This window comes from Astatotilapia calliptera, chromosome 16 (genome assembly GCF_900246225.1).
Source record: "Astatotilapia calliptera chromosome 16, fAstCal1.2, whole genome shotgun sequence".
Lineage (NCBI taxonomy): Eukaryota > Metazoa > Chordata > Actinopteri > Cichliformes > Cichlidae > Astatotilapia > Astatotilapia calliptera.
Genome location: NC_039317.1, coordinates 11057828 through 11084357, shown reverse-complemented (window position 1 = coordinate 11084357; position 26530 = coordinate 11057828). Strand labels below are relative to the sequence as shown.

The 26530-nt window shown below is 41.1% G+C and overlaps 3 protein-coding genes across 3 annotated transcripts in view; 2 read left to right on the top strand and 1 right to left on the bottom strand.

Annotated features, from left to right (window-relative positions):
• Nucleotides 1–26530, bottom strand: part of itgb2 (integrin, beta 2) — a 98622-nt gene that overhangs the window by 44863 nt on the left and 27229 nt on the right. The window lies entirely within an intron of this gene.
• Nucleotides 1074–8208, top strand: LOC113008413 (sideroflexin-5-like). Its single transcript, XM_026145790.1, has 11 exons — nt 1074–1331; nt 1527–1716; nt 1811–1836; nt 1956–2009; nt 2222–2278; nt 2357–2422; nt 2572–2662; nt 4497–4612; nt 4742–4827; nt 5890–6007; nt 6260–8208. The coding sequence occupies exons 2-11, from the start codon at nt 1698–1700 to the stop codon at nt 6335–6337; spliced, it is 711 nt and encodes a 236-aa protein (XP_026001575.1). The 5' UTR covers nt 1074–1331; nt 1527–1697; the 3' UTR covers nt 6338–8208.
• On the top strand, nt 11116–21093 carry LOC113008412 (SET and MYND domain-containing protein 5-like). Its single transcript, XM_026145789.1, has 13 exons — nt 11116–11266; nt 12615–12723; nt 12927–13066; nt 14640–14761; nt 14847–14916; nt 15470–15574; nt 15790–15852; nt 17525–17595; nt 17689–17795; nt 17986–18042; nt 18180–18274; nt 18721–18791; nt 19238–21093. Exons 1-13 carry the CDS (start codon nt 11174–11176, stop codon nt 19386–19388), a joined length of 1254 nt encoding a protein of 417 aa, XP_026001574.1. The 5' UTR covers nt 11116–11173; the 3' UTR covers nt 19389–21093.

The following is a 26530-nucleotide window of genomic DNA, read 5'->3' as shown; positions in this document are numbered from 1 at the left end:
CAGAGGGTATCGAGACCAAGACAAAGACGAGATGAGACCGAGAACGAGACAAAAAAGTCTTTAAACTGCAGCCGGATGCTGCTTCGTTTACAGGTGTCGGGCATATTTATGTGTTCTTGCAATGCACTCGCACAGCCCTCCTCACCGCCGTCTACTGTCTCACTCACTCACTGAGAGGACAGACGGATGCTCCACTTGACTGTCGCGTCTCTCACCCTCTCTGTTTTTCACATAATGATATTATCCTATATCCTCGCATGTGATTATGGGATTGGAGCATAGCTGAGCCACTGTGTGAGAGCTGAAAGGAAATTAAGTGAGGAGCGGCTCTCGCTCAATGGGAGTCGACTCTTCTGATTCACTACAAAGCGCTCTGTAAGCACGGCTCGTAGAGCTGATGCTTTTGTGCATGACACATTATTGAACGTTACGCTGTGCGTCGTGGATACTGTTGACTCCAAATCTCCCGACCACTATGTCGATCTGAGACAGGAAGACCAAGACAAGACCGAGACCAAATCCGTCAAGGCCAAGACAAGACCAAGACCACGTAAAAGTGGTCTCGAGACCAAGACCGGTCTCGAGACATCCAACTCTAATTCAGGGACCCCTCGTGTTCTTTGGATGGTGACCCTGGTATCCTGAGACGCCACTCCCACGAGGACAGAAACATTTTATTAGAGGATAAAGTTGAACATGGGACAAGTGGATTTAAACCATTCCAGGAAAACCCCCCTTCCACATCATAACTGAGCCACCAGGTCCCCTCACTGTGTGGGCAAGGGGCTCAGGGTTTTTCTGCAATTTCTCACCCTCAGTTTGTACAATAAATAAAACTCCATATATCTGTATCTGTGTGTCATATTTCACAGTGATATTCCTGATTCATGAAAACATTTTGTATTTGAACATCTTAAAAGGTGTCACAGTGGAGTAATAAAAACCCAAGAATTCAACTATCAACTTGCTAAACATGCCATGTGCACATGATGGATAGGTTTCTCATAACTCTACAACAAATAATTGTTAAAATGCCAAATTAATTACAAGGTAAAGCTTTTTTGCAGTCTTAAATATTTTCCTGTCAAATGCAAAGTGATGTTCAAGTGTATTTTCAGATGGAAAGGTGCTGTATTGTGGATAAATTTGTTTATATATGTTCAGGTACAGCGCCGCAGTAATACAGAATTCTATATTCTACACAATCTTGTTCCTGCAAAAGGATAATTTCATTCTTGTTCCAATTTTGACAGAAACGGCTAAACGAATGCATCAAACTCCTCGATGACTACAAACATGGCTCACTCCCACCTGGAGTGTCTGACGTTCAGGTGAATGTTACGACATAATATTACACAATCTGTTCCTGAGAGAAATCACAACATCCTGGCTACAGCAAAATGTACATTTTCACAATATAGAAAAGGCAAACTCAATAACATCTTCCATCCATTTAAGGAAAATTATAATAATACTTCATATTTAATTATAGTTCTTTTGTTTTATTGCATTGCTCACATGTTCAGCTGTGGGAAGCACAGAAGATCAAACAGGTAAGTATTATATCGGACGTAAGTCGGCCCACGTTTACTGCCCTTTCATACATTCAAGTCTCTGGGCTGCTGGCGGCATGAGGAAGCTTTCATGCTCTCTGCACGCAGGCCATCATTCATCCTGACACAGGAGAGAAGATCTTCATGCCATTTCGAATGTCAGGTACGGCCTCAGATGAAGATCTTTGCTGAACTTGTTTGAGTTGATCCATTGTATCATCATTGTCTACACTGAAAATCATGTTTTCACTGTGCAGGTTATGTACCATTTGGAACACCAATTGTAAGTCACATATGAAAGCCATGCATTTCATAGAACACGGTCAAATTTGGGGACAGATGAAAGGAGATTTTGAACTTATTTTGTCCAAAAATAAGCTCCTATTCCCTGATTTCATCTAGGTCATTGGCCTTCTTCTCCCAAATCAGACTGTGGTGTCTACCATTATATGGCAGGTACTGTAAATAACATGCTTATTGTAAATCATTGCATTTATTGTCCATTTTGAACATCTGGTAAGTGCACTTTTACTGGGTACATGCAAAGCTTTACCACCTGTTATACACTGGGACATTGTAAAATAAAGTGCTGCTGCTCTGTTTAACACTACTCGCTCATCCTTTAAGCCCGGCTCTTCCCTCATGTCCTCCCTTCCTTTTTTCTTCAGTGGTTGAACCAGAGTCACAATGCCTGTGTGAACTATGCGAATCGTAATGCGACAAAGGTAAAAATGCAAATAAATACAAACTAAACTAAAAAAACCAACTATACAAATGTTGTGACACTGTTTGTTTTTCTTCAGCCTACACCAACATCCAAGTTTATTCAAGGCTACGCAGGAGCTGTGACGAGTGCTGTATCTATTGCAGTGAGTGGGTTTAAGATTAATACAGTTCGTCTTGTGGAATAACTTTTATCATGTTGCAGATGTTTAACTGCAGCACTGTGGAGCTGTATAAAAAGCTGGTTTTACTTGGAATTACGAGATTTAACAGATATTTATTCCATATTTTATAGGTGGGACTGAATGTGCTGATTCAGAAGGCCAATAAATTGAGTCCTGCCACCAGAATGATAATACAGAGACTTGTCCCCTTTCCAGCTGTAGGTAGGTTTTCAAAGGAGCCTTTGTTATGATGAGGGTGGGTTTCATGTGGCCCTCTGCTGGTTGATCTTACATCTTGTTTAAAAATGATTTCAGAGTTTTGTAATTGTGCTAGGATATTTTATGTATTCCTTTTATTATTGAACTTGTTATTCTCATGAACATCAGCAGTTCTACAGATTAATCCACGACATGCTTCTATTTTCTTCTTCTTTGTCAGCTTCATGTCTGACTGAACACCCTGGTACTTTGTACAAATTGGTTAACATCATTTCAACATTTTAATATCAGGTCATGTTTAATTTTTGTATGTTTCCTGAATGTTTCTAGCTCTGAATAAAGCTGTATGGGAAAGGTTTCTCATAACTAAAAGACCAAAAAGTGCTGCATTAATTCATTTTATATCCTAGAATATTAGCTAGAAACTAACAATCACACTACCCGCTACAAGCAAGCACTTGACAACAGTGGGAACGAAAAACCCTCCTTTTAACAGAAAGAAACCAGATTCAGGGAGGGGCAGCCATCCGCCATGATTGATGAAGAAACAGTGCATCATTAGAAGCTCCCAGCAACCGGACATTTTTGCAGTATAACTAAAGGCTGGTGAAGGGTCATCTACACGAGTATGAACTGCAAGCTTAATCAAAAATGCACATTTTAGGTGTAATCTTAGCTGGCTCCATAGCAGAGAGACCTGATAGCTGAAGGTTGTATCTGATATTCTGCTTTTGATAATGCTGGGAACCACTCTGTACATTCACTCAATTCTATTCTTGTAATTTAACCAATCCGGAAAAAGTAACCGGAAATACATAAGAGGAATGAACAGTGCTGAATAGGCCAATCACAATAGGTGCAAGCTGCATCAACCTGAAATGTAGTTACATTTCCAAGGAAGTGCAGGTTGGGTTATGCCGTAGGTGTGGGGTTTCAAAGAGGTTTGCAGTTATGACATGCCAATGGTGTAGATTTCCCACTGAAGCATAAATCCCTGGTAAACCTTCAGTCACAGAGCGATGCTCTGTTAGGATAATACGGTACTATGTGGTCTTTAAATGGCCTGGTAAAATGGCCTGCATTTGTATAGCGCTTTTCTAGTCCATAGGACCCCAAAGCGCTTCACACTACATTCAGTCATCCACCCATTCACACACACATTCACACACAGGCGATGGCAAGCTACATTGTAGCCACAGCTGCCCTGGGGCGCACTGACAGAGGCGAGGCTGCCGGACACTGGCGCCACCGGGCCCTCTGACCACCTCCAGTAGGCAAACACGGGGTTAGTATCTTGCCCAAGGATATTTGACATGCAGCCAGGAGGCAGCCTGGGATCGAACCACCGACCTTCTGATTAGTGGCTGACCTGCTCTGCCACCTGAGCTACAGCCACCCCATAGTCTTTAAGATAAGATGGAGGCTGATTATGTCTTTTATGAGAATTAAATTCTGATAACACGGAGCCAGTGAAGAGAAACTGAAAATGAAGAAATGTGATTTCTCTTTTAGTTTTAGTTAGCGCTCTCGCTGCAGTGTTCTGGATCAACTGAAAGTGTTTCAGGGACATTTAAAGTGACCTAATAATGCATTACAATAGTCATGCCTGGAATTGATACGTGCACGATCTTTTCAGCATCGTCATCACTCTGAGACAGGATTTGACAGTGATGGTAATGGAGAAAGTAATGGTAGTGTCCTGGTTTGGGCCACAGTGTTGTGGCTGCACAGACTACAGTCACAACGTCTGTGGCTGCAGTCGTTGTTTGTCAGTCTCTGCACAGATTCTGGTTAAAATGCATTATAATTTCTGAGCTGTCTCCCTCTCCCTTTCCAGCTAGTGCAAACATCTGTAACGTGGGCCTGATGAGACACAATGAGCTGTCCGAGGGCATCGATGTGCTTGACAACAACGGGAACATTGTGGGATCCTCCAGAATTGCTGCGAGACATGTGAGGGCTCTTTCATTTTTGCATGCATGATTCTCGTTTGAAATCCAAACGCCATCTGATTTCCTGAAAAATAAATAAATAAACTCAGTGTTTGAAATGGAGCATGTGCACAATGTTCTCTATCCCCAGGCAATCATGGAAACTGCCTTTACACGTGTGGTCCTCCCAATGCCAATCTTTGTCCTGCCCCCCATCATTATGTCCTACCTCGAGAGGTTTGTGCAGAAATACATTGTTAAGATTTTTTTCCTGTTAGGGTTGCAACTAGTGACTTACTTTTGTTGCTGTTAGTTGTTGTTAGTTGTTGGCCAGTTGGTCTAGAAAAGTACATAAAGCTGCTGCCAAAAGTTCCTAGAGCGATGTGGCACAGTTAAAACAGTAACAGCACAAACCTCAAACATGTAAAATGATCAGAATGTAAAATATAATGCAGTAAGTTTTCCAACAAAGCAAATCAAACAAAAAAGAAAAGCAAATGAAAAGAAACAAATGTACTCATATAGAATAATTACGTTTATGAATGCTGTTGTGGGTAATGATGCTTTTTATTCAACCTATAATACAAGAAAATGCAGCGACCACCCATTTAGTCAAAACTGAAGTAACACTAGTACTTAAGTATGACTGTGACTAAATCAAATCATGGCAAAAGAACAGTTGAAGCCTAAGTTAGCCTTTGAATTAAAGTACAATTTAATAATCTGGCAGGTGCAGGGCTTTGTATTATCAGCTTTGATGTTTTTGCCTCCTGATGGTTATCCAAAGTCAGACTCTAACACAATCAGCAATCAATAAATCCATTACAGTAGTTTGCTTTGTGTCATTGTGCAGCAAACTGGGACTGCTTTACCATTGCTTTAATTGTGCTCTTTTTTAGTATTGGCTGCTTGAATTTGTTCTAAAAATGCACAGCAAATACTACAAGTACTACTTTGTGTGTACTGAACCAAAGCTGGCATGTGTTGTGCCCCGAAGTGTTTACTAAACTATTCATTCAGTCAAAGGTCACAAGAGTAAAGGACAGACAATATAAGAAGAAATAGAAAAGTAAAGCAGATTTTGTGCCTTTAAAGAAGAATCTGCAGTCAGATTTATGATATTCTCTCACACACACATAAATCTCACACCCTCTAATCGTGCAGAAATAGCTCCCCTAAATCTGCACATGATGTTTTTCTCCAGATCCAAAAATAACTCATAGCTTTGCAGGAGTCATCTGGGATCGATCCACACAGCACGCTCACGTTTCTTTTTTATCTCTGCCTTGACTTGTGTAGGCTGCGATTTCTGCAGAGCAACCGCAGGCTGTTGCTGCCCATCCACAGCGTTGTGTGCCTGGTTACCTTTGGCCTCTCCTTACCCGTGGCCATCAGTCTGTTCCCCCAGATGTCTCAGGTACAGTACATACACTGTTAGACGGGCTGCTGCCTTCAAGGCCAGATGGCACAGGGAGCAGCTGTGCAAAAATTCAAATTACATGTGCACAGCTTGACATGCAGAGCCCCGACCCACATCCTTTTATTCCAGCGTCTAATTAAAACTCTAAATGACTTTCAAGGCTAAAGGAAGGAGAGAAGAGCTCAATTCTTACATTTGGTTTCATGGTCTTTGTTTTGCTTTCTTTCACTCTCTTTTTTTTGTTGGCAGATCGAGGTGTCTTGCCTTGAGCCGGAGATTGCCATGGCAACAGATTGCAAGGTGGTGACCTACAACAAAGGTTTATGATGGATGGTGGTGGAGTGGGAGAGGAGAGCAAAGGGAGCCAGGAGGAAAAGGAGGCTGCAGTGTGAATAGCTGTCAGGGAGTCTCAGCTGTAGGGTTCCTCCTGTCGACAGGTTTGGGAACTATGTGCTGCATTTTTATCACAGGAAAGACTGCTTTTTAAACTGGTTTCTGCATTTATCAAGATCCCAGCAGTTATTAAATCATAGTTTTCTGAGAGGTTTTTTATTCTGTCGTCTCCTTTTTAAGAGCTCTTTGTATAGAAATGCTGATTTATTCTCTGTAAAGTCAGATTTAGCATCAGTTCATTATTTAATGCTGTATAAATAAGTGTTCCCTACAGATATGCTATTCTTTGTTGGTCCGACCGAGTACAGTTCTTCTCACTGCGTCATCCCTAACTTTGTCCGTCTGTGACTGGGGGACTGTGTATGCCGTGCAGAGCCAGTTTGTTTGAGCTTTTTGGTTTGAAACTGCTGCAAATGAACCAAAACAGTAAAAATATTCCTTCACTCTGTTTTGAATCTTGGGACAAACATTTGTAAAATATATTGAAAGCAAATGCAGTATTGATTATATGAGAGGAAATCAGCCCAAGGAGAGATGAACGTGTATAAGCTTATGAATCCAAAAATCGTTGGACAAACAGCGACGTGTATGTCCAGAGACTGTTCTGTGCACTGCTATTAAGCTGTAGCCACTTAATAGCAGTACAAAGACCAGTGTGCACAATTTCCACAGCCATTAATAAAGAAGAGCACACAGGTACCTAACTTCTTTAGTGGTGCATGCATGCATAAAGAGCAGCACCATAATCCAATAAAGTTAAAAAAGTTAAAGAAATGTTGCAGATGAAAGGTTTTCCCTGCCTGAAAGGAGGAATTAGATTTATTTCTAAAAAAGGAACCTTAATTTAAGTTGAGTGATGTTTATTCACAGTCCTGAGTTGCTTGCGCTGTGATCAGATTTTAGTTAGATTTTTAAGAGATTTGCTGCAGCAACCTCCTAATTACAGCCCTCATATGGGAAACACAGTTCTCACAGTGCCCATGCTGAGCCACATATATTTAAAACATTTTCTTATTGTTTACTGACAGTAAGGAATATGGCCATGCAGAATAAGTCTTTTATATTGGATAAGACAAAACCCGATACCAATATATTAGGATCATTATGAGCCTCTTAATATAAAAATGTATTTATTTTTCCTTGTACTGGCTCCTATCCATCTGATGACTCTGTGGAGGTAGAGGCAAATATAAAATTATATATATATAAAATATAAAACTACAAGTAGTAAGTATTTTTCATCAGGTTCATTAAAGACATAAATCTACTGTATTGTGGCTGTGACATGTAGTGAGTGAGATGAAAACATCTTCTGAACTGCAGCTGATAATAATCTGATTATGGAGATGGAAAGGAGTCAGCTGCATGCAAACTAAGTTGTTGAGTGAGACTCACTCGGACGAGGGAAACTTTCACTATGAAACAATGTAAAAAGGTGAAGCTCCTGTTAAGTAGCTGCACTCTCGATGTCTTATTGTTTATACAAGTTTTAAACTGGCAGTTGATACATGCCAGTGATTTTAACCCACACAATGTGAAAGAACTGCTAAAACATGGCATTACATTTTCTTGTATGAAGGTCATTTTGCTCCATTACTGACTGTTGTCAAGTTACTGTTTTATTATTAAAGAATTGCTTCTTTTGTACACAATTTGAAATAGAACCATAACATATACTACACAACTGACTGTTTTTAATTCTTTGTGTAAAACTTCCACTGATACTATTGCAAATGTTTGCCAGTCAAACAATGTAAACCTGATATTATTTTACTATATAGCCTGTAATAAATACTCTTACTGTATGTAAAGTGTCTGCACTCTTTACTTCATGTTGCTACAGGATGCTTTTCCACCCTTTACAGTAAGGCTTCTGTATTATGTTGGTTTCCCTGGTGAAAAAGTAATTGGCTGTTATAATATGAATGAACTCTGATTAACCATAACTTTTTGGAAACCTGAGTTCAGTTTCACTAGCTGTGCCCCAGCCTGATTACTGCCTGTTGAAGCAAGAAATCACTTAAATAGAACCTGTCTGACTAAGTGAAGTAGGCTAAAATGCCACAATCTAAAGAAACTCAAGAACGGATGAGAAACACGTTAATTTGCATCTGTCCGTCTGGAAAGGGTTACACAGCCATTTCTAAAGCTTTGGGACTCCAGCAAACCACGGTGAGAGTCATTATCTATACATAAAGAAAAGTTGGCATAGTGGTGGACCTTCCCAGGAGGGCCAACCGACCAGAATTACCCAACGACGGGCGCTTTCCCGCGTCAACGAGGGTCGTTCAGGTTAACCCACTATGAGATCTTGCCTCACTCTATCATGTAATCTATTGGGGTCACCTGAAGCAAGAGGCGAGTGGGTGTTAAGGTTCCTGGGAAGGGATCCTAAGACTGCATTGTAGGTGGCAGACGGTGCTGCAAGCCATCCCCTCTGTTCAACATGGCCTTTTGTAGTGGACATAGATGGTTTCTTTCACTCCTCTTTCAAACCATCTGTCTTCTCAGTCCAAAACGTGGTAAGTGAGGAACAAGCCTGTCACTGGGGAAAGTACTACAGCTGTGGAAGACCTCCTGCGTGGTACCAGTACCAAAGACCTCCCATCCTAAGGACGCAAGCAGCTACAGTCCAGTAGCCCTGACATCACATCTGATGAAGACCCTCGAGAGGTTGGTTCTAAACCATCTGCGCCCCCTGGTGAGGTCTTCATTGGATCTGCTACAGTTTGCTTACCAGCCTGGCATCGGGGTGGAGGATGCCATCATCTACCTCCTGCACCGAGCTCTGACTCACCTGGAGAAGCCTGGAAGCTCTGTGAGGATCACGTTCTTTGATTTCTCCAGTGCTTTCAACACCATCCAGCCACGACTTCTGAGGGACAAGCTGGAGCTATCAGGAGTGGACCAACACATGTCCCAGTGGATACTGGACTACCTCACAGGACGCCCACAGTATGTGAGGACACAGAGCTGTGTCTCTGACAGGCTGGTCTGCAGTACGGGGGCCCCACACTGTGCTGGCACCGTTCCTCTTCACCCTCTACACCGCAGACTTCTCCATCAACTCCCCACGCTGCCACCTACAGAAGTTCTCTGACGACTCTGCCATAGTCACCTCATCACAGGTGAGGACGACTCAGAGTGCAGACAGTGGACTCTGGACTTTGTATACTGGTGTCAGCAGAACCACCTGCTGATCAACGCCAGGAAAACCAAGAAGCTGGTGGTGAACTTCCGGAGACGCTGACCCACCACACTGACACCGGTGAACATCCAGGGAGTGGACATTGAGATAGTGGACTCCTATAGGTACCTGGGTGTTCACCTGAATAATAAACTGGACGGGAGCCACAACACTGATGCTCTTTACAGGAAGGGTCAGAGCAGACGCTACCTGCTGAGGCGGCTGAGGTCATTTGGAGTCCAGGGAGCGCTTTTAAAGACCTTCTATGACTCTGGTGGCATCTGTCATGTTTTACAGTGTGGTGTGTTGGAGCAGCAGTTTATTGACAGCTGAGAGGAAGGACTGTGGCCAAAATAACATCTCTGATGGACAGAGTCTCCCACCCCATGCATGTAAATGTTGCTGAACTGCAGAGCTGCTTCAGTGACAGACTGCTGCATCCTCGATGCATGAAGGAGCGTTTCTGCAGGTCCTTCCTCCCTGCAGCTGTCAGACTGTACAATCAGAACTGCTCCCAACAAACGTGGATGTTTACATCTGTGCTGTAACAACTTCTACTGTTATAACTTGCACATTACTTTTTTCAGTTTATATACACACTAACTTATTGAAAGTTACATATCTACTTTTTAATGCACAGGTACAATCACACAATCTGCACTTTTCTAATTATTCTAAATATTCTCAACTATTTAAACATCTTTCAGTATCCTGCTCTGTTTGCACACTACAACCTGGGTTTGCCACGTATCTGTAATTTAATTTTAATAACTGTACAGTGCTCTGCTTTCGTAACTGTTGTCCATGATGTAAATATGTAAAAATTGTGTTTCTGTTCTGTGTCCTGCTCTGTTTGTATATGTGTGTTTTTTTTGTTTTGCTGCTGATACAACCAAATTTCCCCTTGTGGGAAAATTAAAGGATTATTCTATTCTATTCTATTCTATTCTATTCTATTCTATTCACTTGACTAATTTGTCCTTATGTCATCCGGGGGAAGGGTGGATTTAAAAAAAAAAAATGTATTTATTTGAAGTTGCATGTTTTGCTGTGTTCCCATGTTGAGTGTTTTATCTTTGCAGTATTGCATGCTTTTATTATATTTACTGTGGACTTGTCTCGGGGACACTTCTCCCCTCCTGATCACTAATTGGACACACTCGCTTTTTTTCGCTTCTAAAAAGTCTACACTTTAATTTTTTTTGCTTTTAGTGGCATCCAAAGTCCCCTCCATAAATCAAGAAGACAAAAAGGTTTTTGTCCGAATCAGTCTGCGCATCTAAGCTAACTTCATGGCCAGATATCATCAGTCCCAAACACCGTTAAAAACGTCCGTCTGTGTCAAGACTGCGTATTGTATCTGCTTAATTTCGACTGTTTTCAGATTATTTAATAAACAAACGAACAAAAACTCCCGTTAATTTCAAAGCGCATGATCTGAGCATGCGCGGAATGTCTTACAACAGCTACCCAATCGCAGACCCTTCTCAACATTTATGCAACTTTCTGTTCACCACCAGAGGTCGCTGCCGCCTGTCTCACAAATAAAACGTCAACGTCAGAGTTGAAAGGTCGTCTGAAACATGGCTGCTCCCGTGGATGACATGTTTTCCTTCTGCGTGGACCCCGGCAAAGTGTCCAGCTGTGTGGAAGTCAGATTTATCGACAATGTCAAGGTCAGAGTTGTCCGTGATTTTCATATTAAATGGATTTAGAAGAAATCTGCGGCTGAACACAGATTTAAAGCGGCGGTGCTGTAGTCGCATGTCGGCTGTCAGTGCGGATCACAGCCAGGCACGACTGGCTGATGTATGACACACAGTGGAGATTGAATGATTGTCTAAATCCTCCATGAAGGGTTTGATTTCTATGTTGCCTTCAGGAAAATTTAGGACAGCAGCTTCCAGAGACCAAAGCTTAGCTCGCTAATATCACAGTATAAGAACTACTAGCTGAAAATTACCCCTACTATTCATGTCCACTAATAATAATAACTGTGATAGAGTGCTAACAAGTTCACGTCTTTAACTTGGTCTTTCTGTGCGTGAGTGTTTTTTTTTTTCTCCTCTTCTTCTTCTATTAAGGAAATTCTTAAATAGACAAATGTAATCAGTTCTCTTGACACGTGATGTTGCAGGCATCATGACGTTTTCCACAGCTTTCAGGTCACATCATCTGTGAATGAGAATGGAGCCCCTGGTGGACCTGCCTTCTCTGGTGTTCTCTGGAGGATGACAGCCTGTGAGCACAGGTCCCGCTAAACCATGTTGGGTTCTCATGGAGTCTTTTTATGGCACTTTAGTCAGTAACATGCACAGAATAGCCCTTGGGGGTCATTTTGTAGGCCTCTTCCATCGCTCCTCCTGTCCCTCCTTGCACAAAGAAGCAGTTTCTGGTCCGCTTTTCATTTGATGACCTTCTACGCCCTGTCCAGCTCACCTACTGTAACAGCCAGATATCTATCTATCTATCTATCTATCTATCTATCTATCTATCTATCTATCTATCTATCTATCTATCTATCTATCTATCTAGAGATATCTCTCAGACACACAAAATTGAATGAATTTCTGTAGGACAAGCTAGAAAGGGCACTTCTGCCATCTCTTCTTTACTTTGTTACTCTTCATTAATCAGCTGTTATAAATGCAAATACCAGTGGATTGTTAATATAGTCGCATTAATAAACTGAGTGGACTCTAAATGGTGGTGCTTGTTTTTTAAGTGGTCTGTCTGGACTGAATGCAGCAGTATGTTATTCCTCCTCCTTACAGTTTTTACTCATGTTGATTGGTTGATGTGTGATTGGTGGATGAAAAAATGAAAACAACAACTTACAATTTCTGGGGAAAAACATGTTTGGGCTGCAGCAAGTTATGAGTTTTCTTAAACATAGTGATTAAGAAATGAATCATTTTAGGTCCCACTGTGATTTACATTTTAATTTCTTGTAAAATGTTCATAGTCTATAACTTTTCTGTAGTGACTGAAGGCTGCAGTAACAGTTAGTTATTCATGTTACAGGGCAAGGGTCTCTTTGCCAAAAGGAGCATAAAGAAGGGAGAAACCATTTTCATTGAGCGGCCTCTCGTCTCTGCCCAATTCCTGTGGAACACTTTGTATAAATATAAAGGTGAGATGTTTGATGCACATATAGAGAAGCACTTATAAGACTTATAATTGCATCTTTTCATTGATTATTGAGGTTTTGGACTAACTGGACAAAATAATCTGCATGTATACTGCATGTGGATCTACAATGAAACTTATCATCTCAATGCTGCCCTGCTGTGATGTCATCTCTGTTCACCGGCTCTACCATCATGCCCCCTACAGCCTGTGAATACTGCTTACGTGCTTTGGAGACTGCAGAGGGGAATGCGAGAAGACTTAGCGGCATCCCTGGACTCAGCCTTCCTCATCCTGAGCTGTGCCGTGTACGCCCAGAACAGCATCAAGCATGCCCTCAGTGCCAGGTAAATCTATTTTAGTACAGTCCACTACCAAAAAGTATAACTTGCAATTTTTTGTGAAAGTAAAACCCTCACAGCAACTGGTGAGGTCAATATAAGATACAAAACATTGATTTTAACCTGGCAGTGGTTAAGGAAGAGCTTCAGCTACATCAATGGTGGTTGCTTGCTAATCAATCTTTAGAGGCCACTACTAACACCCAGTCAATAAGCCAAGCTAAGGTCACATGAAAATGTAAATACATGCCCCCCCCCCATTACTAGAAGAGCATACATTTAATCCTCTTTTGCAGTAGAGGATCAATGCCTGTTCGAGAAAGGGCTTGGTTATTATTTGGATGCGAGAATTTGACCACAAAAACTAAAAATTCACCAAAGGATGAGTCAAAAATACAAAAATGGAGGGTTTTTGAATGGTGTAGTTGGAGCACAGATTTGAATCTCTTAAGCGATAGAGCTGAGGAGTCCCGAGCACTTAATGCTGATCATGTCATTAATCTGTATGGGGGTGGTCACCTTGGAGGACAGAAGACAGATTGTAGTAACGTCACTTTTATATGACTTTGAATGTGGAAAGGTTTTTGGTGGCAGGTGGGTTGGTCTATTTCAGAAAGTGCTGATCTACTGGAATTTGCCCAGACAACCTTCTCTAGGCTTTACAGAGACTGGAAGCAAATGGGCTTCGGCAGCAGAAGACCACACCGGGTACCACTCGGGAAACTAAAGTTACAGTTTGAACAACAGAAGATTAGTCTGAGTCTCGGTTTCTGTTGAGGCATACAGATTGTAGCGTCACAATTTGGTATAAATGACATGAAAGCACGGATGCATCCGTATTACATTTAACAATTTAGGCTGCTGGTGAGGGTGTAATGGTGTTGGTGGTATGTTATGGCATTCCTTGAGCCCCTGAGTGTTGTTGCTGACCATGTCCAACCCCCTGTATGACCACAGTGCACCTTTTTAATCTTTACCACAAAGAGTTCAGGCAGTTTTGAGGCAAAAGGGAGTCTATCCCAGTACTAGCAAGGCGTACCTAATAAAGTGGCAAATGAGCCTGTACAGTACCTGCAACAAGCAAACAGGCAGGCAACGCTTAGACTATATTAAAGTGAACTAAACATAATTTCATGCCGTTCTGCTTTGGGGCTTTTGAAGCGCTACACCTTCACTTTTAATGCTCACTGCTTTCTCAGTATAACCGAGTGCTGGATGCAGATTTATCAGATCTGCTTTTCAGAATGGATGATGATGATGTTCCAGAAATGCTTTATGTCCTTTATTAACTTCAAAACTGGCTCCAGTAAATTTCATTCTCCAGAAAGTCATAACTTTCCTGATTTCTCCAAAGGAAACTTAAACTCATAAATGGGGATTAAAGAGTTCGGTGATGAATTTATCCCCGGAGTCACTGCGAACTTGGTAAAAGCAGTGATTTAAAAACACGAAGCCATAGTGCTTTACTCAGCCCCGCAGATTCAAGAAATTATAAACCATAAACCCAGTTTCCTCATTAGTTTAACATTTCGAATGTTTTTGTTTGGGGTCAATCCCCCGGCCTCTGCTCCCTCTGTAGGTGATGTACTGCAGCAGCGAGTGTCGACAGGCAGCGGCAGATCAGTACCATCAGGCTCTGTGTCTGGGTCCTTCTGAAGAAGATCCTGATCACCCCATCAACAAGCTCAAAGATGCATGGAGGTGAGGAAGCATTTTAAAAACGTTCATCTTCTGGGAGCGCTGACTTTCTAATTCACCCCAATAACCTACTGCTGCTTTCTTTCAGGAGTATGCATTATCCCCCTGAGACCTCCAGCATCATGCTTATGGCCAAAATGGTAGCTATGGTAAAACAGGTGAGACTTTTGATTTACAGCTTTGAAAATATTCAAGTGTTTGTACTTATGCTCAGTATTAGAGATGTAATACAAACGCTTCTCTGTAAAGGAACATGATATGCTGCACCTGATTAGATTTTCCTTTTTTTTAAAAAAAACTCTGTGTTGCTAATGTTTCACTTTTAAATGAAACTATATGAAATTATTGCTGGCTTGAAATGAACTTTGCTGCGATTCAGGTGCTGTAAACAAGAAAAGCTACATGTTAACTTTTGAAAGGTCACAGGGTCACTAGACTAATGTTTGCAGACTTTCCTCTTTTCACCAGACTGACAGAAAACAAATCACAGTGTGATGTATGTATTCATTTTAAAAGTCCTGGTTATTAGTTTCTGAAAACTCTAAAAAGTGTTGACTTCTGTTATAGGATGTTAAGATTACTCGTGCAGGTTTGAATGAGTACTATCGTTTAACCCTTTCAAAAAACACCCCCAAAAACAAACCATGCAAAACACAAGTAGGTGTGTGGGAGATATTCAGTAAGTCACAAAACATTATTTATGTTTTCCAGGCCAAAGATAAAGCACACTTGCAGAAGCTGTTTACTCACTTCTGCAGCCGGACAGCCAACGAGGAAGAGGAGATCGCCCATAAGCTCCTAGGAGAACAGTTCAGAGTGAGTTACCTTCTTCTTATTTCTGCCTGACGTGTGAATTCATTGAGGTACAAAAAGTCAAAAGTTCAAATTCAAACACAGTGTCATGCTGTTATGGTGATCTTAGCTCTTCACAGCTCGAGTAAGCAACACACGCCAGGCGTCAAACATACAAGTGATGTGTATTTTCTGTTATGTAAAATATTACATGAAGTTATTTCAACGTCTTTTTGTAGGGGCAGTTGGCCTTGCTGCACAGCCTTTTTACAGAAGCACTTTATGACGAGCGTCTCGGCCGGGTAAGTATGTTCTGTGAAGCCACAGCACACGTTGTTTCCTCTTGTTTTCAATCCAGCGTTCATTCATTTTTTTAGAGAATGCTGCCAAAAATATCACAGAAAGCGGTTGTTGCTCGAGACAGCTAATTAAAGCTGCTCACTGGTGGAATTAGAGCTGACAGCTCTGATTTATTTGGCCGCCTTTGCCTCCTTAATATTGTTCGACCTATTAAATCATTTTTACAGGTTATTTATTTAATTATTTTTTTGAACACATGAAAACCTAGTGCCCAGTGACTGTAATCATTATTATCTCACTTGGCAATCACAGGAAAATTGAGAAAAATGCCCTCACATGCTCCCAGAGCCCAGTATTGGTCCAGATGATGATGCTGGACAATACTTCAGCTGCTTAAGATATATGGATATTTTATTTAAGCTATAGGACAAGAAAATACTATTTATATCCTTGTAGTCTGATGTGGCACAAACACTTTCACCATAATACGATGCCAGTGTGCAGTACTGCCCGCCTTCATACTTGGCGAGACAATCCCATTCGCTTACAAGTTTTCCTGCAACACTGAGACACAACAGTGGTCCAACATTAAATAATAATAGTACATTAATTTGTGGAAACGACAAAAAGAGAAAGTAATGAACTATAAATACCTGCCTGTGTTTTTGGGTTCAAAATGTCTCAAAAGAACATGACAACAGTTTCAGCATGAAACGGCTCGTTTTCTGTTTAGACTTCATAATGAAATGCATAAAATAGTTTTGATACGCTTCCTCACGATTGACCTTTTTGCAGCTTTCCTTCTTGGCTTTAGCCAGAGCAGATTTGTTCCTTTCAACCAGCTTATTTGTCACAAATCTTCAATGACCATAGCATGGATAATCCTCCTGATGATTTACAGAATAGAATCAACTCTTTTATTGAATATGACCTGAAATGATAAAGCCCAACGTGTTTGCAGAGGTAGAAACAGAATGCTGTTTTTCACTTCTACAGGATCAGAAGTCCTTTTTTTGCAACCACAGCTGTCGCCATCTGTTAGCTTTGAGATAGAATGCAGGTTCAAGGCGCTTCCTGGGTTTGGCTTAACTTTTGCACCTTGAAGCTACCTTCATGTCTTTATACCGTCTTTGTTTGCGGCCTTTGTAAGAACTGTGAAGCTCCATGTTCACTATTGGTCATATGGAGCAAACCCTTCCCTGTACAGGTAAATAATGCCATAGCAACAGAGTTAGGCTGGAAGAAAAGAACGTACTACTTGGTTTAGCAAGTTGATGGTTGAACTTTATCAAAAACAAGTAAATAAAACCATGTCCTTCACCCTACTTGTATGATATGAGTCAGTTTGCTTAGTTGAAAGAAAAAGACTTAAATTATGATTACGTCATAATTTCTGAGTAATCAAAATCTGGTTTATTCCAACGGACGCTCAGACTTTTTCTGGGAATTCTGTTCTTTGATCGCAGCTTGTCAAATGTGAGGGGTTTCTTCTTCTCCTCATTATAATTGTTTGTATTAGTTACCTTGGGCTTGAAGTGAAAATCTGACTGCTCTATTTTCTTACAGTTTCTTTGATTTGTATAATCAAAGAGGAAAAAAATGTATTAATTACCAAAAGAGTTACTAATTTGCCAGCTCCCTGCGTGGATGATTAACGGTGTGACTGTATTGCAGTGGTTTGTCCCTGAGGGTTTCCGTTCTCTGTTTGCTTTGGTGGGGACCAACGGACAAGGCATTGGCACCAGGTAAATATCACTGCAACCTTTAACCAGCTTAACACTGGGGCTCAATATGGTTCTAACACTCCACTGTCTTTATGTTCTGTTATCCAAACGTAGCTCTCTGAGCCAGTGGGTTCATGCCTGCGATGCACTTGAGCTTCCTGCCCAGCAGAGGGAGCATTTGGACTCTTTTATTGACCAGCTGTACAAGGACATTGAAAAAGGTCAGTTTTATCTCAGTATTGCAGTATTTTCTACAATAAATTCTTTTTGTCTCAACTGAGCAGATTTGCGACGGCTGAATTGTCTGAGTTAGTTTGTATATGTGTGTTGACCAATGCTGTGGTTGTTACATAAACCCGTGCGTATCCAAGCAAAGGTCAGAAATATGCATAATTTGTCTGTTCTGTGCAGAAACCGGAGACTTTCTAAACTGCGAGGGGTCTGGACTCTTTCTGCTTCAAAGCTCATGTAAGTGCTGATGATGTCTCTCTTATGAAAACTGTTACTTCAGATTAAAGATGCTGTTGGTCTGGGCTAAAAGGCCGTATGATAACCTCCCCTGACACACACACACACACAACCATATGCTTCTTTGACCTCTGCAGGTAACCACAGCTGCATACCCAACGCAGAGGTGTCGTTCCCCGACAACAATTTCCTCCTTCACCTCAGTGCCCTCTGTGACATCAACCAGGGAGAGGTGAGCTGACACGTCTGGGTTTTGAGTGATAAATTCTGGCCTGAAATAGACTGCACAGAACACTTGTGTGCCCCCTTGTCAGGGGGCATTAGAAGGCTGAGACTTTAAGGATTGGAGCGGGTTTGTCAAGCTGTCAGAAAGATTGAGAAGCCTTGCATCCGCGCGGCACAGTAATGTCACAGCGGCCGTGCTACTTTCACAGCAAAGATCTCCTTTGAATGCTGGCGAAGACTGAAGCGTTTTGTACCAGGAGAGCGAGAGAGCAGGGCAGAGCGACCTCCTGCATGATGAAGCGACGGCATTTTGGGAAAATGTTTTGTGCAAAATCTGGAAAAATTGCAATACGAGTAGTTTGTAACTGTTATGGTACAGTAATATTATATTGATGTTGGGATTCTTCAGCCAGTTCAGGAGCGTGTATGTGTGTGTGTCTTTTCCATCTTCAGGAGATTTGCATCAGTTATTTGGACTGCTGTCAGCGGGACCGAAGCCGACATAGCAGACATAAGATTCTGAGGTAAACATCTGTAATCCCTGGGATACTTCACTTGAACGGGGTCATACTCTTATGAATTCCATCAGGATCAATAAAAAGCCTTCCAGGCAATAATAGGATGTCTCGAAGCAGATAGGCTAGTGGGTCTGATGGTTACTCCTGTGCTCACTCTGCTCATTGATTAGCATGATCCAACAGCTTTTTTTTCTTTGCAAGTTTCTGAGATGCATGATGGTGTTAGAGCATCCTGTGTTAATTCTCAGTCTCGAGAAGGTGTCGTTTCATTACAGGATGGTGTTGTGGTCCGGAAGTATTAATTACAGTGTTGAACAGTCGGTTGCTTTTGTGCACAGAAGCCACTTAAAAAGCCAAGATTTTCTTAACAGCAAAGTGCAGAATGGTTCTAATTAAAAAGAGCTGTTATCAGAGGTGCAAACAATGTGACCAGTGGGACACTTTCTTCACAGGGAGAACTACCTGTTTGTCTGCTCGTGTCCAAAGTGCGTTTCCCAGATGGATGAATTGGATGTGACATCCGAGGAGGAAGAGGAAGAAGAAGGTGTGGCAGAAGGTGAAACAGAGGGAGATGAGATGGAAGATGAGATGACAGATGTCTGATGAAAGACTTGACCATATTGTTCTCAGCCGCCTCCCATTCCTGCCACCACGCTCAGCACCCATGAAGCCCGGAAGATTTAACGACCAGTCCAGACTATGATCTGCATTTCACTGGTGTCTCAATGTGTGTCGAAAATGGCCTGTTGGCACACAGCGCTTATTTTAGAGATCAGTCACAGAAATTGTGTGATGTACGCCTGTGTGTGTGTAAGACTGAGGTTTGTTCTTTTTTTCACTTCAGCACACTGGTGGTTTACAGTGGAACAAAGAAAGTGCGTGCCATTCAAACACACGGGGACTTAAAACTGTCAAATTGATGTTTTGGAGCTCCTTTTAAAATTATTTGAACTGCACAGTGATGGCTTTTTATTAAGTGTTGAGTGAATAATGCTTGGCTAATTGTGCAAGCAGCAGTAGTGTAACATGAATATTTCCTGGATTTCTGGTTGTCCACAGGGAGGCAGAGAGAGAAGCCAGCGAGGGAACTCTCTCAAGCTATTTTATATGGACAACTTGTAAAAATACTACTACTCTCCAAGGATAACTATACCCAATCCCAAATATTCGTTCTACTTGAAGAAAAACGAGTAAAGATTGAAACCTTTTAGTTTTCTGGCATCACTCCAAATCAATACAAAGTTTTTCTGGGTGGTCACCTTTGTCCTTGGATTGCAATCCTGAAGTAGGTGATCTATTCCAAGGTGAAAATCTACCATCCTCAGGATGCAAGAGGCACATATTGCTGCCCTCACAATCAGCAGGTCTACACACACACACACACACACTGGAGAGTTAGAGAGCACTTGTAAAACCATCATCAAAACACCAAATGATGGGATGCCGTTTGGAAGAATGGCTTATTTTCCTCCAGCAGATTTCCAGGAAGCTGGAGAATTGAACTGGAGTTCTGGCAAACATTCATTATCTGTTGTTGTCAGCACCGCTGTCACAATAGAAGTTTCATTCACCACCGATGTATACAGTAAGAGGATAAGAGCAGCTTTAGCACAAGGTCAGGTCTATATCCTATAGTGTAGGTATTTTGTCTGTAATCCGTTGTGTTGGGAGTAAAGAGCCAAAGAAAAACTGTTAAAATTGGCGTTTGCAATGTGTTTGACATGTAAGTTCACTTAATGTAACATTTGTTTCTAAAGACTCTTAAAGAAAACAAAGCAGTTCAGCAAAAGTCAGTTGGTTCATAGGTGCTTCTGTTTTACCTAATATATGTTTCTTACATGACTATGCATACAGTGTTGTTCAGGCTTTTTATTTATAGGCCTAATTACAGCCTTGTCATATGGGAGACATCCAGCCGGTGAATATATAGTTTGGTTTCCACCTCTTGATCTATTGGGTTGAGTTAAACCTTACTTAATGCATTATGGAGACCTTGAGTGGAAAATTGCTTTGTCAGTAACTGTTTGCCCTTTGTTGAGAACTGTATTTCAGACCACGGTTCCATATGAGTGAAATCGCTGCTGCTGCTGTACGTGAATCAATATTACAACAATGACTGTAATCACAAATCGCAGTGTTTTCAGCTGCTCAACAAAGATTGGAAATATTGAACGACAATTTTCTCAGTTAGCAATCAGCGCAGTGGCACAGGAGAACATGGCTTTGTAAGTCGCATGTAAAATTTAAATATAACAGGAGCCTAGCAGTTGTCATTTTTACTGCTCTGGCATAAAGCATTGAAATTGGATGTCTGTTGAGTCATTTATTTGTTTTACACGCCTCCTGTCTTTGCTGCTGAAAATTGTACTTGTAAAATATTTGTTCAGTCCTTTTGCATTAACTTAGTCAAATTGTCTTTCTCAAAGAGGTTAGGTCTTCAGCAGTTGTCTTTTTTTTATTTTTAATTTTTATTTTGGGCCCTTTTATCCTCGACAAATTCCATTAAAGGTCCAAAAGCAATGAATTGATCCTTCTGCAAAGTATCTGCTATGTGTCTAACACCACATTTATCTTATTTCACCGTGGTTAGAGCTCTATTCTTGTCTAAAAACTATTGAAAACACATCAGTGAGCCACAGCAGCTCCAAAGACTAATAATGGCAATCGCTGTTACTGCCACTTGGAGATTTTTTTTAAAGGATTTTTTGACAATGAGAGAAATATAGCAAATGTTGTAGCAAATTATGTTCTCAAATTATCCTTCAAATAGTAGTAAAAACAAGCACAAAAACCCCCAGCAGTCAATTATGGTAATCTACTGCTGACTGCCTGTCACTCCATCACTATGAATATGGGCACTAAGAATCTAAGATGCTAAATAACAATGAATTTATTTGAAGTGTGTAGTTCTAAAGTTGACTATATTCTGTTCTTTCCTCTGTTGGTTGTACATGGTTGACATTTCTCCATTAACAGCCTGTGTTTACTCCAGTATCTGCTCTTTGCTGCACTTACATCAAGCGCTTATTCACTACGGATGCATGTAAGAGAAATGGAAAATAATAGAACGCATTATGTCTGTGAAACGATGCACACCTGGGACCTAGCACCGTATGAAGTCGGACCTCTGGTCACATCCTTCAGTTGAAGCTCCCACACCATCAGCTGTCACCCTGTGAAGCGATTCCAGAAACGCTGCAGGAGCTTTGTAGCTGTGAAATGTCGTCTTTGCTGTGGCAGCCCGCTGCAACGGTCAATCCCGCGCAGCCAGGCATGTAGTTGTAGGCCTCCACATCACAGAGCCTGGCTGTTTCAAGTAAAGAAAGCAGAGAGGTCACAGTCTGCTGTGACAGAAGTTGGGCAGATAGAGGCTCATTTCAGGACTGAAGGAGTGGGAAGTGACAAAAGTGTTTGAGGAAAGGAAAAAAGGAAGTGGGGAAAGCTTTATGAAAGGCAATTGTTACTATTCAGAGAATGAGTCTCTTATTCTGACAAGTACAAAAAACCCCTTCAAACTAAAGACTACAATGATATAAAAGCAGCACATTTCTTTATCCTGCCTTTGCCATATTATGCAGATACAAGAGGGAGAGTACTTGACTTTATTTAAAGAGATAAAAGATGGTACATTTTACTGTTAATGTTATGTGTAGGGAACATTCAGTCTTACTTGAAATGGCTCCACATTTGTACTGCAGAGGTTTCTTTTCTCTCAGCCTGAGAGGCCATGCAGGTTTGTACTGCTGCAGTCTTACACAGAGGTGCATAAATTACAAATCTGGACAAAAGAATACAGAATAACTCAAATGGTTTTGGAGATAAAGGTATACCCCAGTGGCACTTACTGTGATTTAGATGTAACGTGTTGAAATGACTATGACTGAGTTATTTGCTATTCTATTAGCTGCAGTTTTGCCTAATTTCATACAAAGTATCTTAATTCTTATTTGGCTCAGTCTGGGATGTTTCTGTAAAAAATCTGATTAAGTTTTATAATTTAATTTCTCTGCCTTATTTTGCTACTTGTGTTCCTTAAATCAATATTTTTATATTGATTTATGGAACACAGCTGTCATAATTTTACATTATTTTTCTTAAGTAATGTATTATTCAGCTTTGAAAGTAAAGGGTTAGGTAGTTAAAACCTTAACATTGTGAAATGTTTTGGCTACCTGTCCGTGATTTATACGCTAAGGTTAAAGGTCGACTGTTTTGTTTATGACTGGTAGTGCGAAAGTTGTTTCACATCGCCTGCTTGAAGTGGTCAAACTATGAAATGAAGCTGATTTTTAGACCCCGTCAAAGTGACTCTGTTTGAAATGGACCCCATATGGAAACAATCTCCAGCCTACATTAGCACTGTCCAGATTGGTTAACCCAATGGATACCATTGCTGCCTTGGAGGGCTACACCACAACCTAGCTGATGAATGACTGCTCCATGTGAAATCACCCGACCTGAAGTAAGGTTATAGCACTTTAAGCTCGCCCTCCATTAAAATAAACACGAGAGAAACACAGTTTAACAACACAAACATCGCTGCTGAGTGAACTGTTGGATTTGATCAGTGTTTGAGATTTATGTGGTTGAGTTTCAGCTGAAACCATTTCCTTGGTTAAAGTCAAAATAGTACAAAGTGTCAGCAGTACCTCTGCCATGTAGTCATCTGGGAAACTTTGAAACATTGTGGGGGAGCCCAGTAACCTCACATTCATCTTCAGGGAGAAACGTTAAAGACCTCCACGGCATCGTATAAATCTTGCTGTGCAGCCTGAGCCTGTGGAATGGAACATGAAGAATTGAGTTATGAATCATCCAAACGGAGGTTTTATGAATCACAAATGTTACAGTACGGCAAGACATACAGTAGAAATAAGACAGTGTTGTGACAGAAGAATGGAGAGCAAAACCACTTTATCAGCAGACTCTCCGGTTCTCTGCTCTCTCCACTGGCTCCCAGTTGCCTTTAGGATTGATTTTAAAATCTTATTGCTGGCTTTTAAGGTTTTAAATGGCACTGCACCTTCTTACCTGTCAGAACTCCTTAGAACTTATCGCCCCAGGAGATCTTTGAGGTCAGCCGACCTGATGCTTTTAGATGTTCCCAGGTATAAATTAAAGACAAAGGGAGAGAGGGCGTTTGCTGTGGCTGCACCCAGACTGTGGAACAGTTTACCTCCTCACGTCAGACTCTCCAAAAGCCTAGAAACTTTTAAAACCGCTCTTAAAACTCACCTCTTTTCATTGGCTTTTAGAAAGGTTTAATTTATTTGTTTTATATATTTTTATTTTATTTTTATCAGCGAGGTGTTATTGCAAAATTGTGTTCTATTGTATTTTATCTGTATTTACTGTACAGCACTTTGGTCAGCCTTGGTTGTTTTTAAATGTGCTCTATAAATAAACTTGACTTGACTTGACTAAAACTAGCTTTGCTGTGAGGTTAAAGTTCCGGCAGTCGTACGACTGCAGTAACACAAGTGAACCACCAGCCATGGCTAATGTTTCTGAAACTCATTGATTTAAGCGTTCTTTGTGAATACACTTAAAAGATCTGCAGTGGATTCAGCATTATGAGGTCCCATATTGTCTATTTCATCTTTTACTGTTTGAGTGAAAGGCCAATCGCACTGTTCGGGTTAAAAATTTACTGCATGGTTAAGATCTACAGAAAAACAACCGTAAAAACTGAACAGGGAAAATTCCTTCAATTTAAACACTGCACAGTTTTGTTTTATTAACCTGTCCAGTCCAGCAGGAGCAAGGAGACTTTTGGTCTGAATGCTTTGTTGTGCCAAACATATTTTGCTTTCCCAAGAGGAGCACCGTAGACTATCTGTAGGCTCCTGTTATTGTTTTTGTTTTATTTATTTACTTAATTTTATTATTTAGATTATTGTCCTGTGGATGTTATCCTGATGGAGACAGGGGTTAAAGGTCAGAATGGTGAAAGATAAGAGAAGAAAGCAGGGGAGAAAAAAAAGAGAAAAAGAAGGGGGGGCTAAACAGAGGAAGGTACACCAACAAATATACAGTTTTGCTGTGTTTGTTTCTCTCTCTCTCTCTCTGTTAGCGTTTAGCATAGAGTGTACTTGAAAAATGAGGGTGAGAGTTTGCAATAATGCCATCCCCCCCAAGAGCCAGCGGCAGACATCGAAAGACCCAGGAGACCCCGGCCATCCACGGCAGCCGAGAGCTAAAGATCTGAGGCCAAGTATCCCGATGACAACCAAGTGTCCACCCTGCCGTGAGAAGAGGGAGGCCCGGACGGAGCTCTAACAGCCAAGGGAAGGGGTGTCAGGAGACCAGAGGCAGCGGGCAGCTGACCCTGCTAGAGGCCAGCCACCCCAGATCTCTGAGAACCGCCCGAAACCCGGCAGAGCCCCACCACATGATGAAGAAGCCTAAGCCAACCCCAAGAGAGCAGGCCAGAGCACAAACTTAAGCAGACATTTCAAAGAAACTGTAATAAGTCATTTTATTTATTTGTTAATATGGTGTGTGGGTAATTTTAGTGCTGTTTACTGTGCCCAAATTTGATGATGTCAAGTACAGACGCTAGCAGTAGTACATGTCTGCCACTGCAGTCTTATAGGGTTGCTGATGTGGTTGTCAGATTTTTGTATTTCTTCCTAACAGAAAACTACAGCACATATTTTGAGGTTGAATGACTGTTCCTGGAGGTGTTTTATGGACGTCTAGTTGTGGTTGAGAAATAGCTCCAAAAAAAGTTTGTGTTGAGGAATTAGACGTTTATTGATAAGAATCAAATGAAATCAGTAAAAACATCAAAAGACTCTGCGCTCCAGGGGCGATCAAACCCCAGACCTCCCACTCTGGATCAAAAACTTGTATTATACATGGAACAATATGCATCCATTTACAGTTCAGTTCCTAACAACAACAACAACAACAACAACAATCTTTATTTATAGAGCACATTTAAAAGCCTTGGGCATACCAAAGTGGCTTTACATAAAACAATAAAAGGTTCAAACATTGATAACGGATAAATAAAAATAACGAGTTATGTTCATAGATAAAAAGCTACCAAATAAGAATGACTACAGCACATGGGTAATAGCAAGATAAAAGCTGTACCACCATATAAAAGAACACCAATAGAAAGATAGGAGGGAATTAATACAAGAGGTCAATAGGTCACAGCAACCAACAAACAAACAACAAACCAAACAAACCAGCAATTAAAAGGTGGAGAAGGCAAGTTTAAAAAGATATCATCATACAGAACCACCCAAGAGATAACGTTGCTCTTTCAGCCCTGTTTGCGGGGTCTGCATAAGTTGATGAAGACTTCATGTAATATTTTGTGTCAGCATTTGTTGTTCTGGACAATTTTCCAAGCACAGCAACCCATTGTTGTTTTGTTCTTTTTACTCTCCGCAGCTCGGGTTTGAGGCTAATAGGATGTGAATTTTATATTTATAGTTCCTGCAAGATTAAGACTTGGACAATTAAAAAAAAGATCATTGTGCTATATGTGAAAGAGGTCAGCTGTGAATGCCTGGATGCATTCTTTCTCTAAGGTCAAGCCAGACATTCCCACTGAGACCAAACATGGTCTGACTCATGTAGTGCAAATGAGGCATTTGAAACACACTGGCTATTCAGCTTTATCTCATCTTATCTTATTTTCATATCTCTTGTAGGACATTCAACACATCGTTGCTGGATGAGGCTAATACTTTCTTTTGGCTGTGGCATTTCAAAGTCTGGGATGCAAA

Coding starts and splice junctions, on each gene's coding strand:
- LOC113008413 (XM_026145790.1), top strand. Junction 2,663..4,496: donor TGTCCCCTTTCCAGCTGTAG/GTAGGTTTTCAA, acceptor CTCCCTTTCCAG/CTAGTGCAAACATCTGTAAC. Junction 6,008..6,259: donor TGTTCCCCCAGATGTCTCAG/GTACAGTACATA, acceptor TTTTGTTGGCAG/ATCGAGGTGTCTTGCCTTGA.
- LOC113008412 (XM_026145789.1), top strand. CDS start 11,174: ATGGCTGCTCCCGTGGATGACATGTTTTCCTTCTGCGTGGACCCCGGC. Junction 12,724..12,926: donor CACTTTGTATAAATATAAAG/GTGAGATGTTTG, acceptor TGCCCCCTACAG/CCTGTGAATACTGCTTACGT. Junction 17,596..17,688: donor GGACAAGGCATTGGCACCAG/GTAAATATCACT, acceptor ATCCAAACGTAG/CTCTCTGAGCCAGTGGGTTC.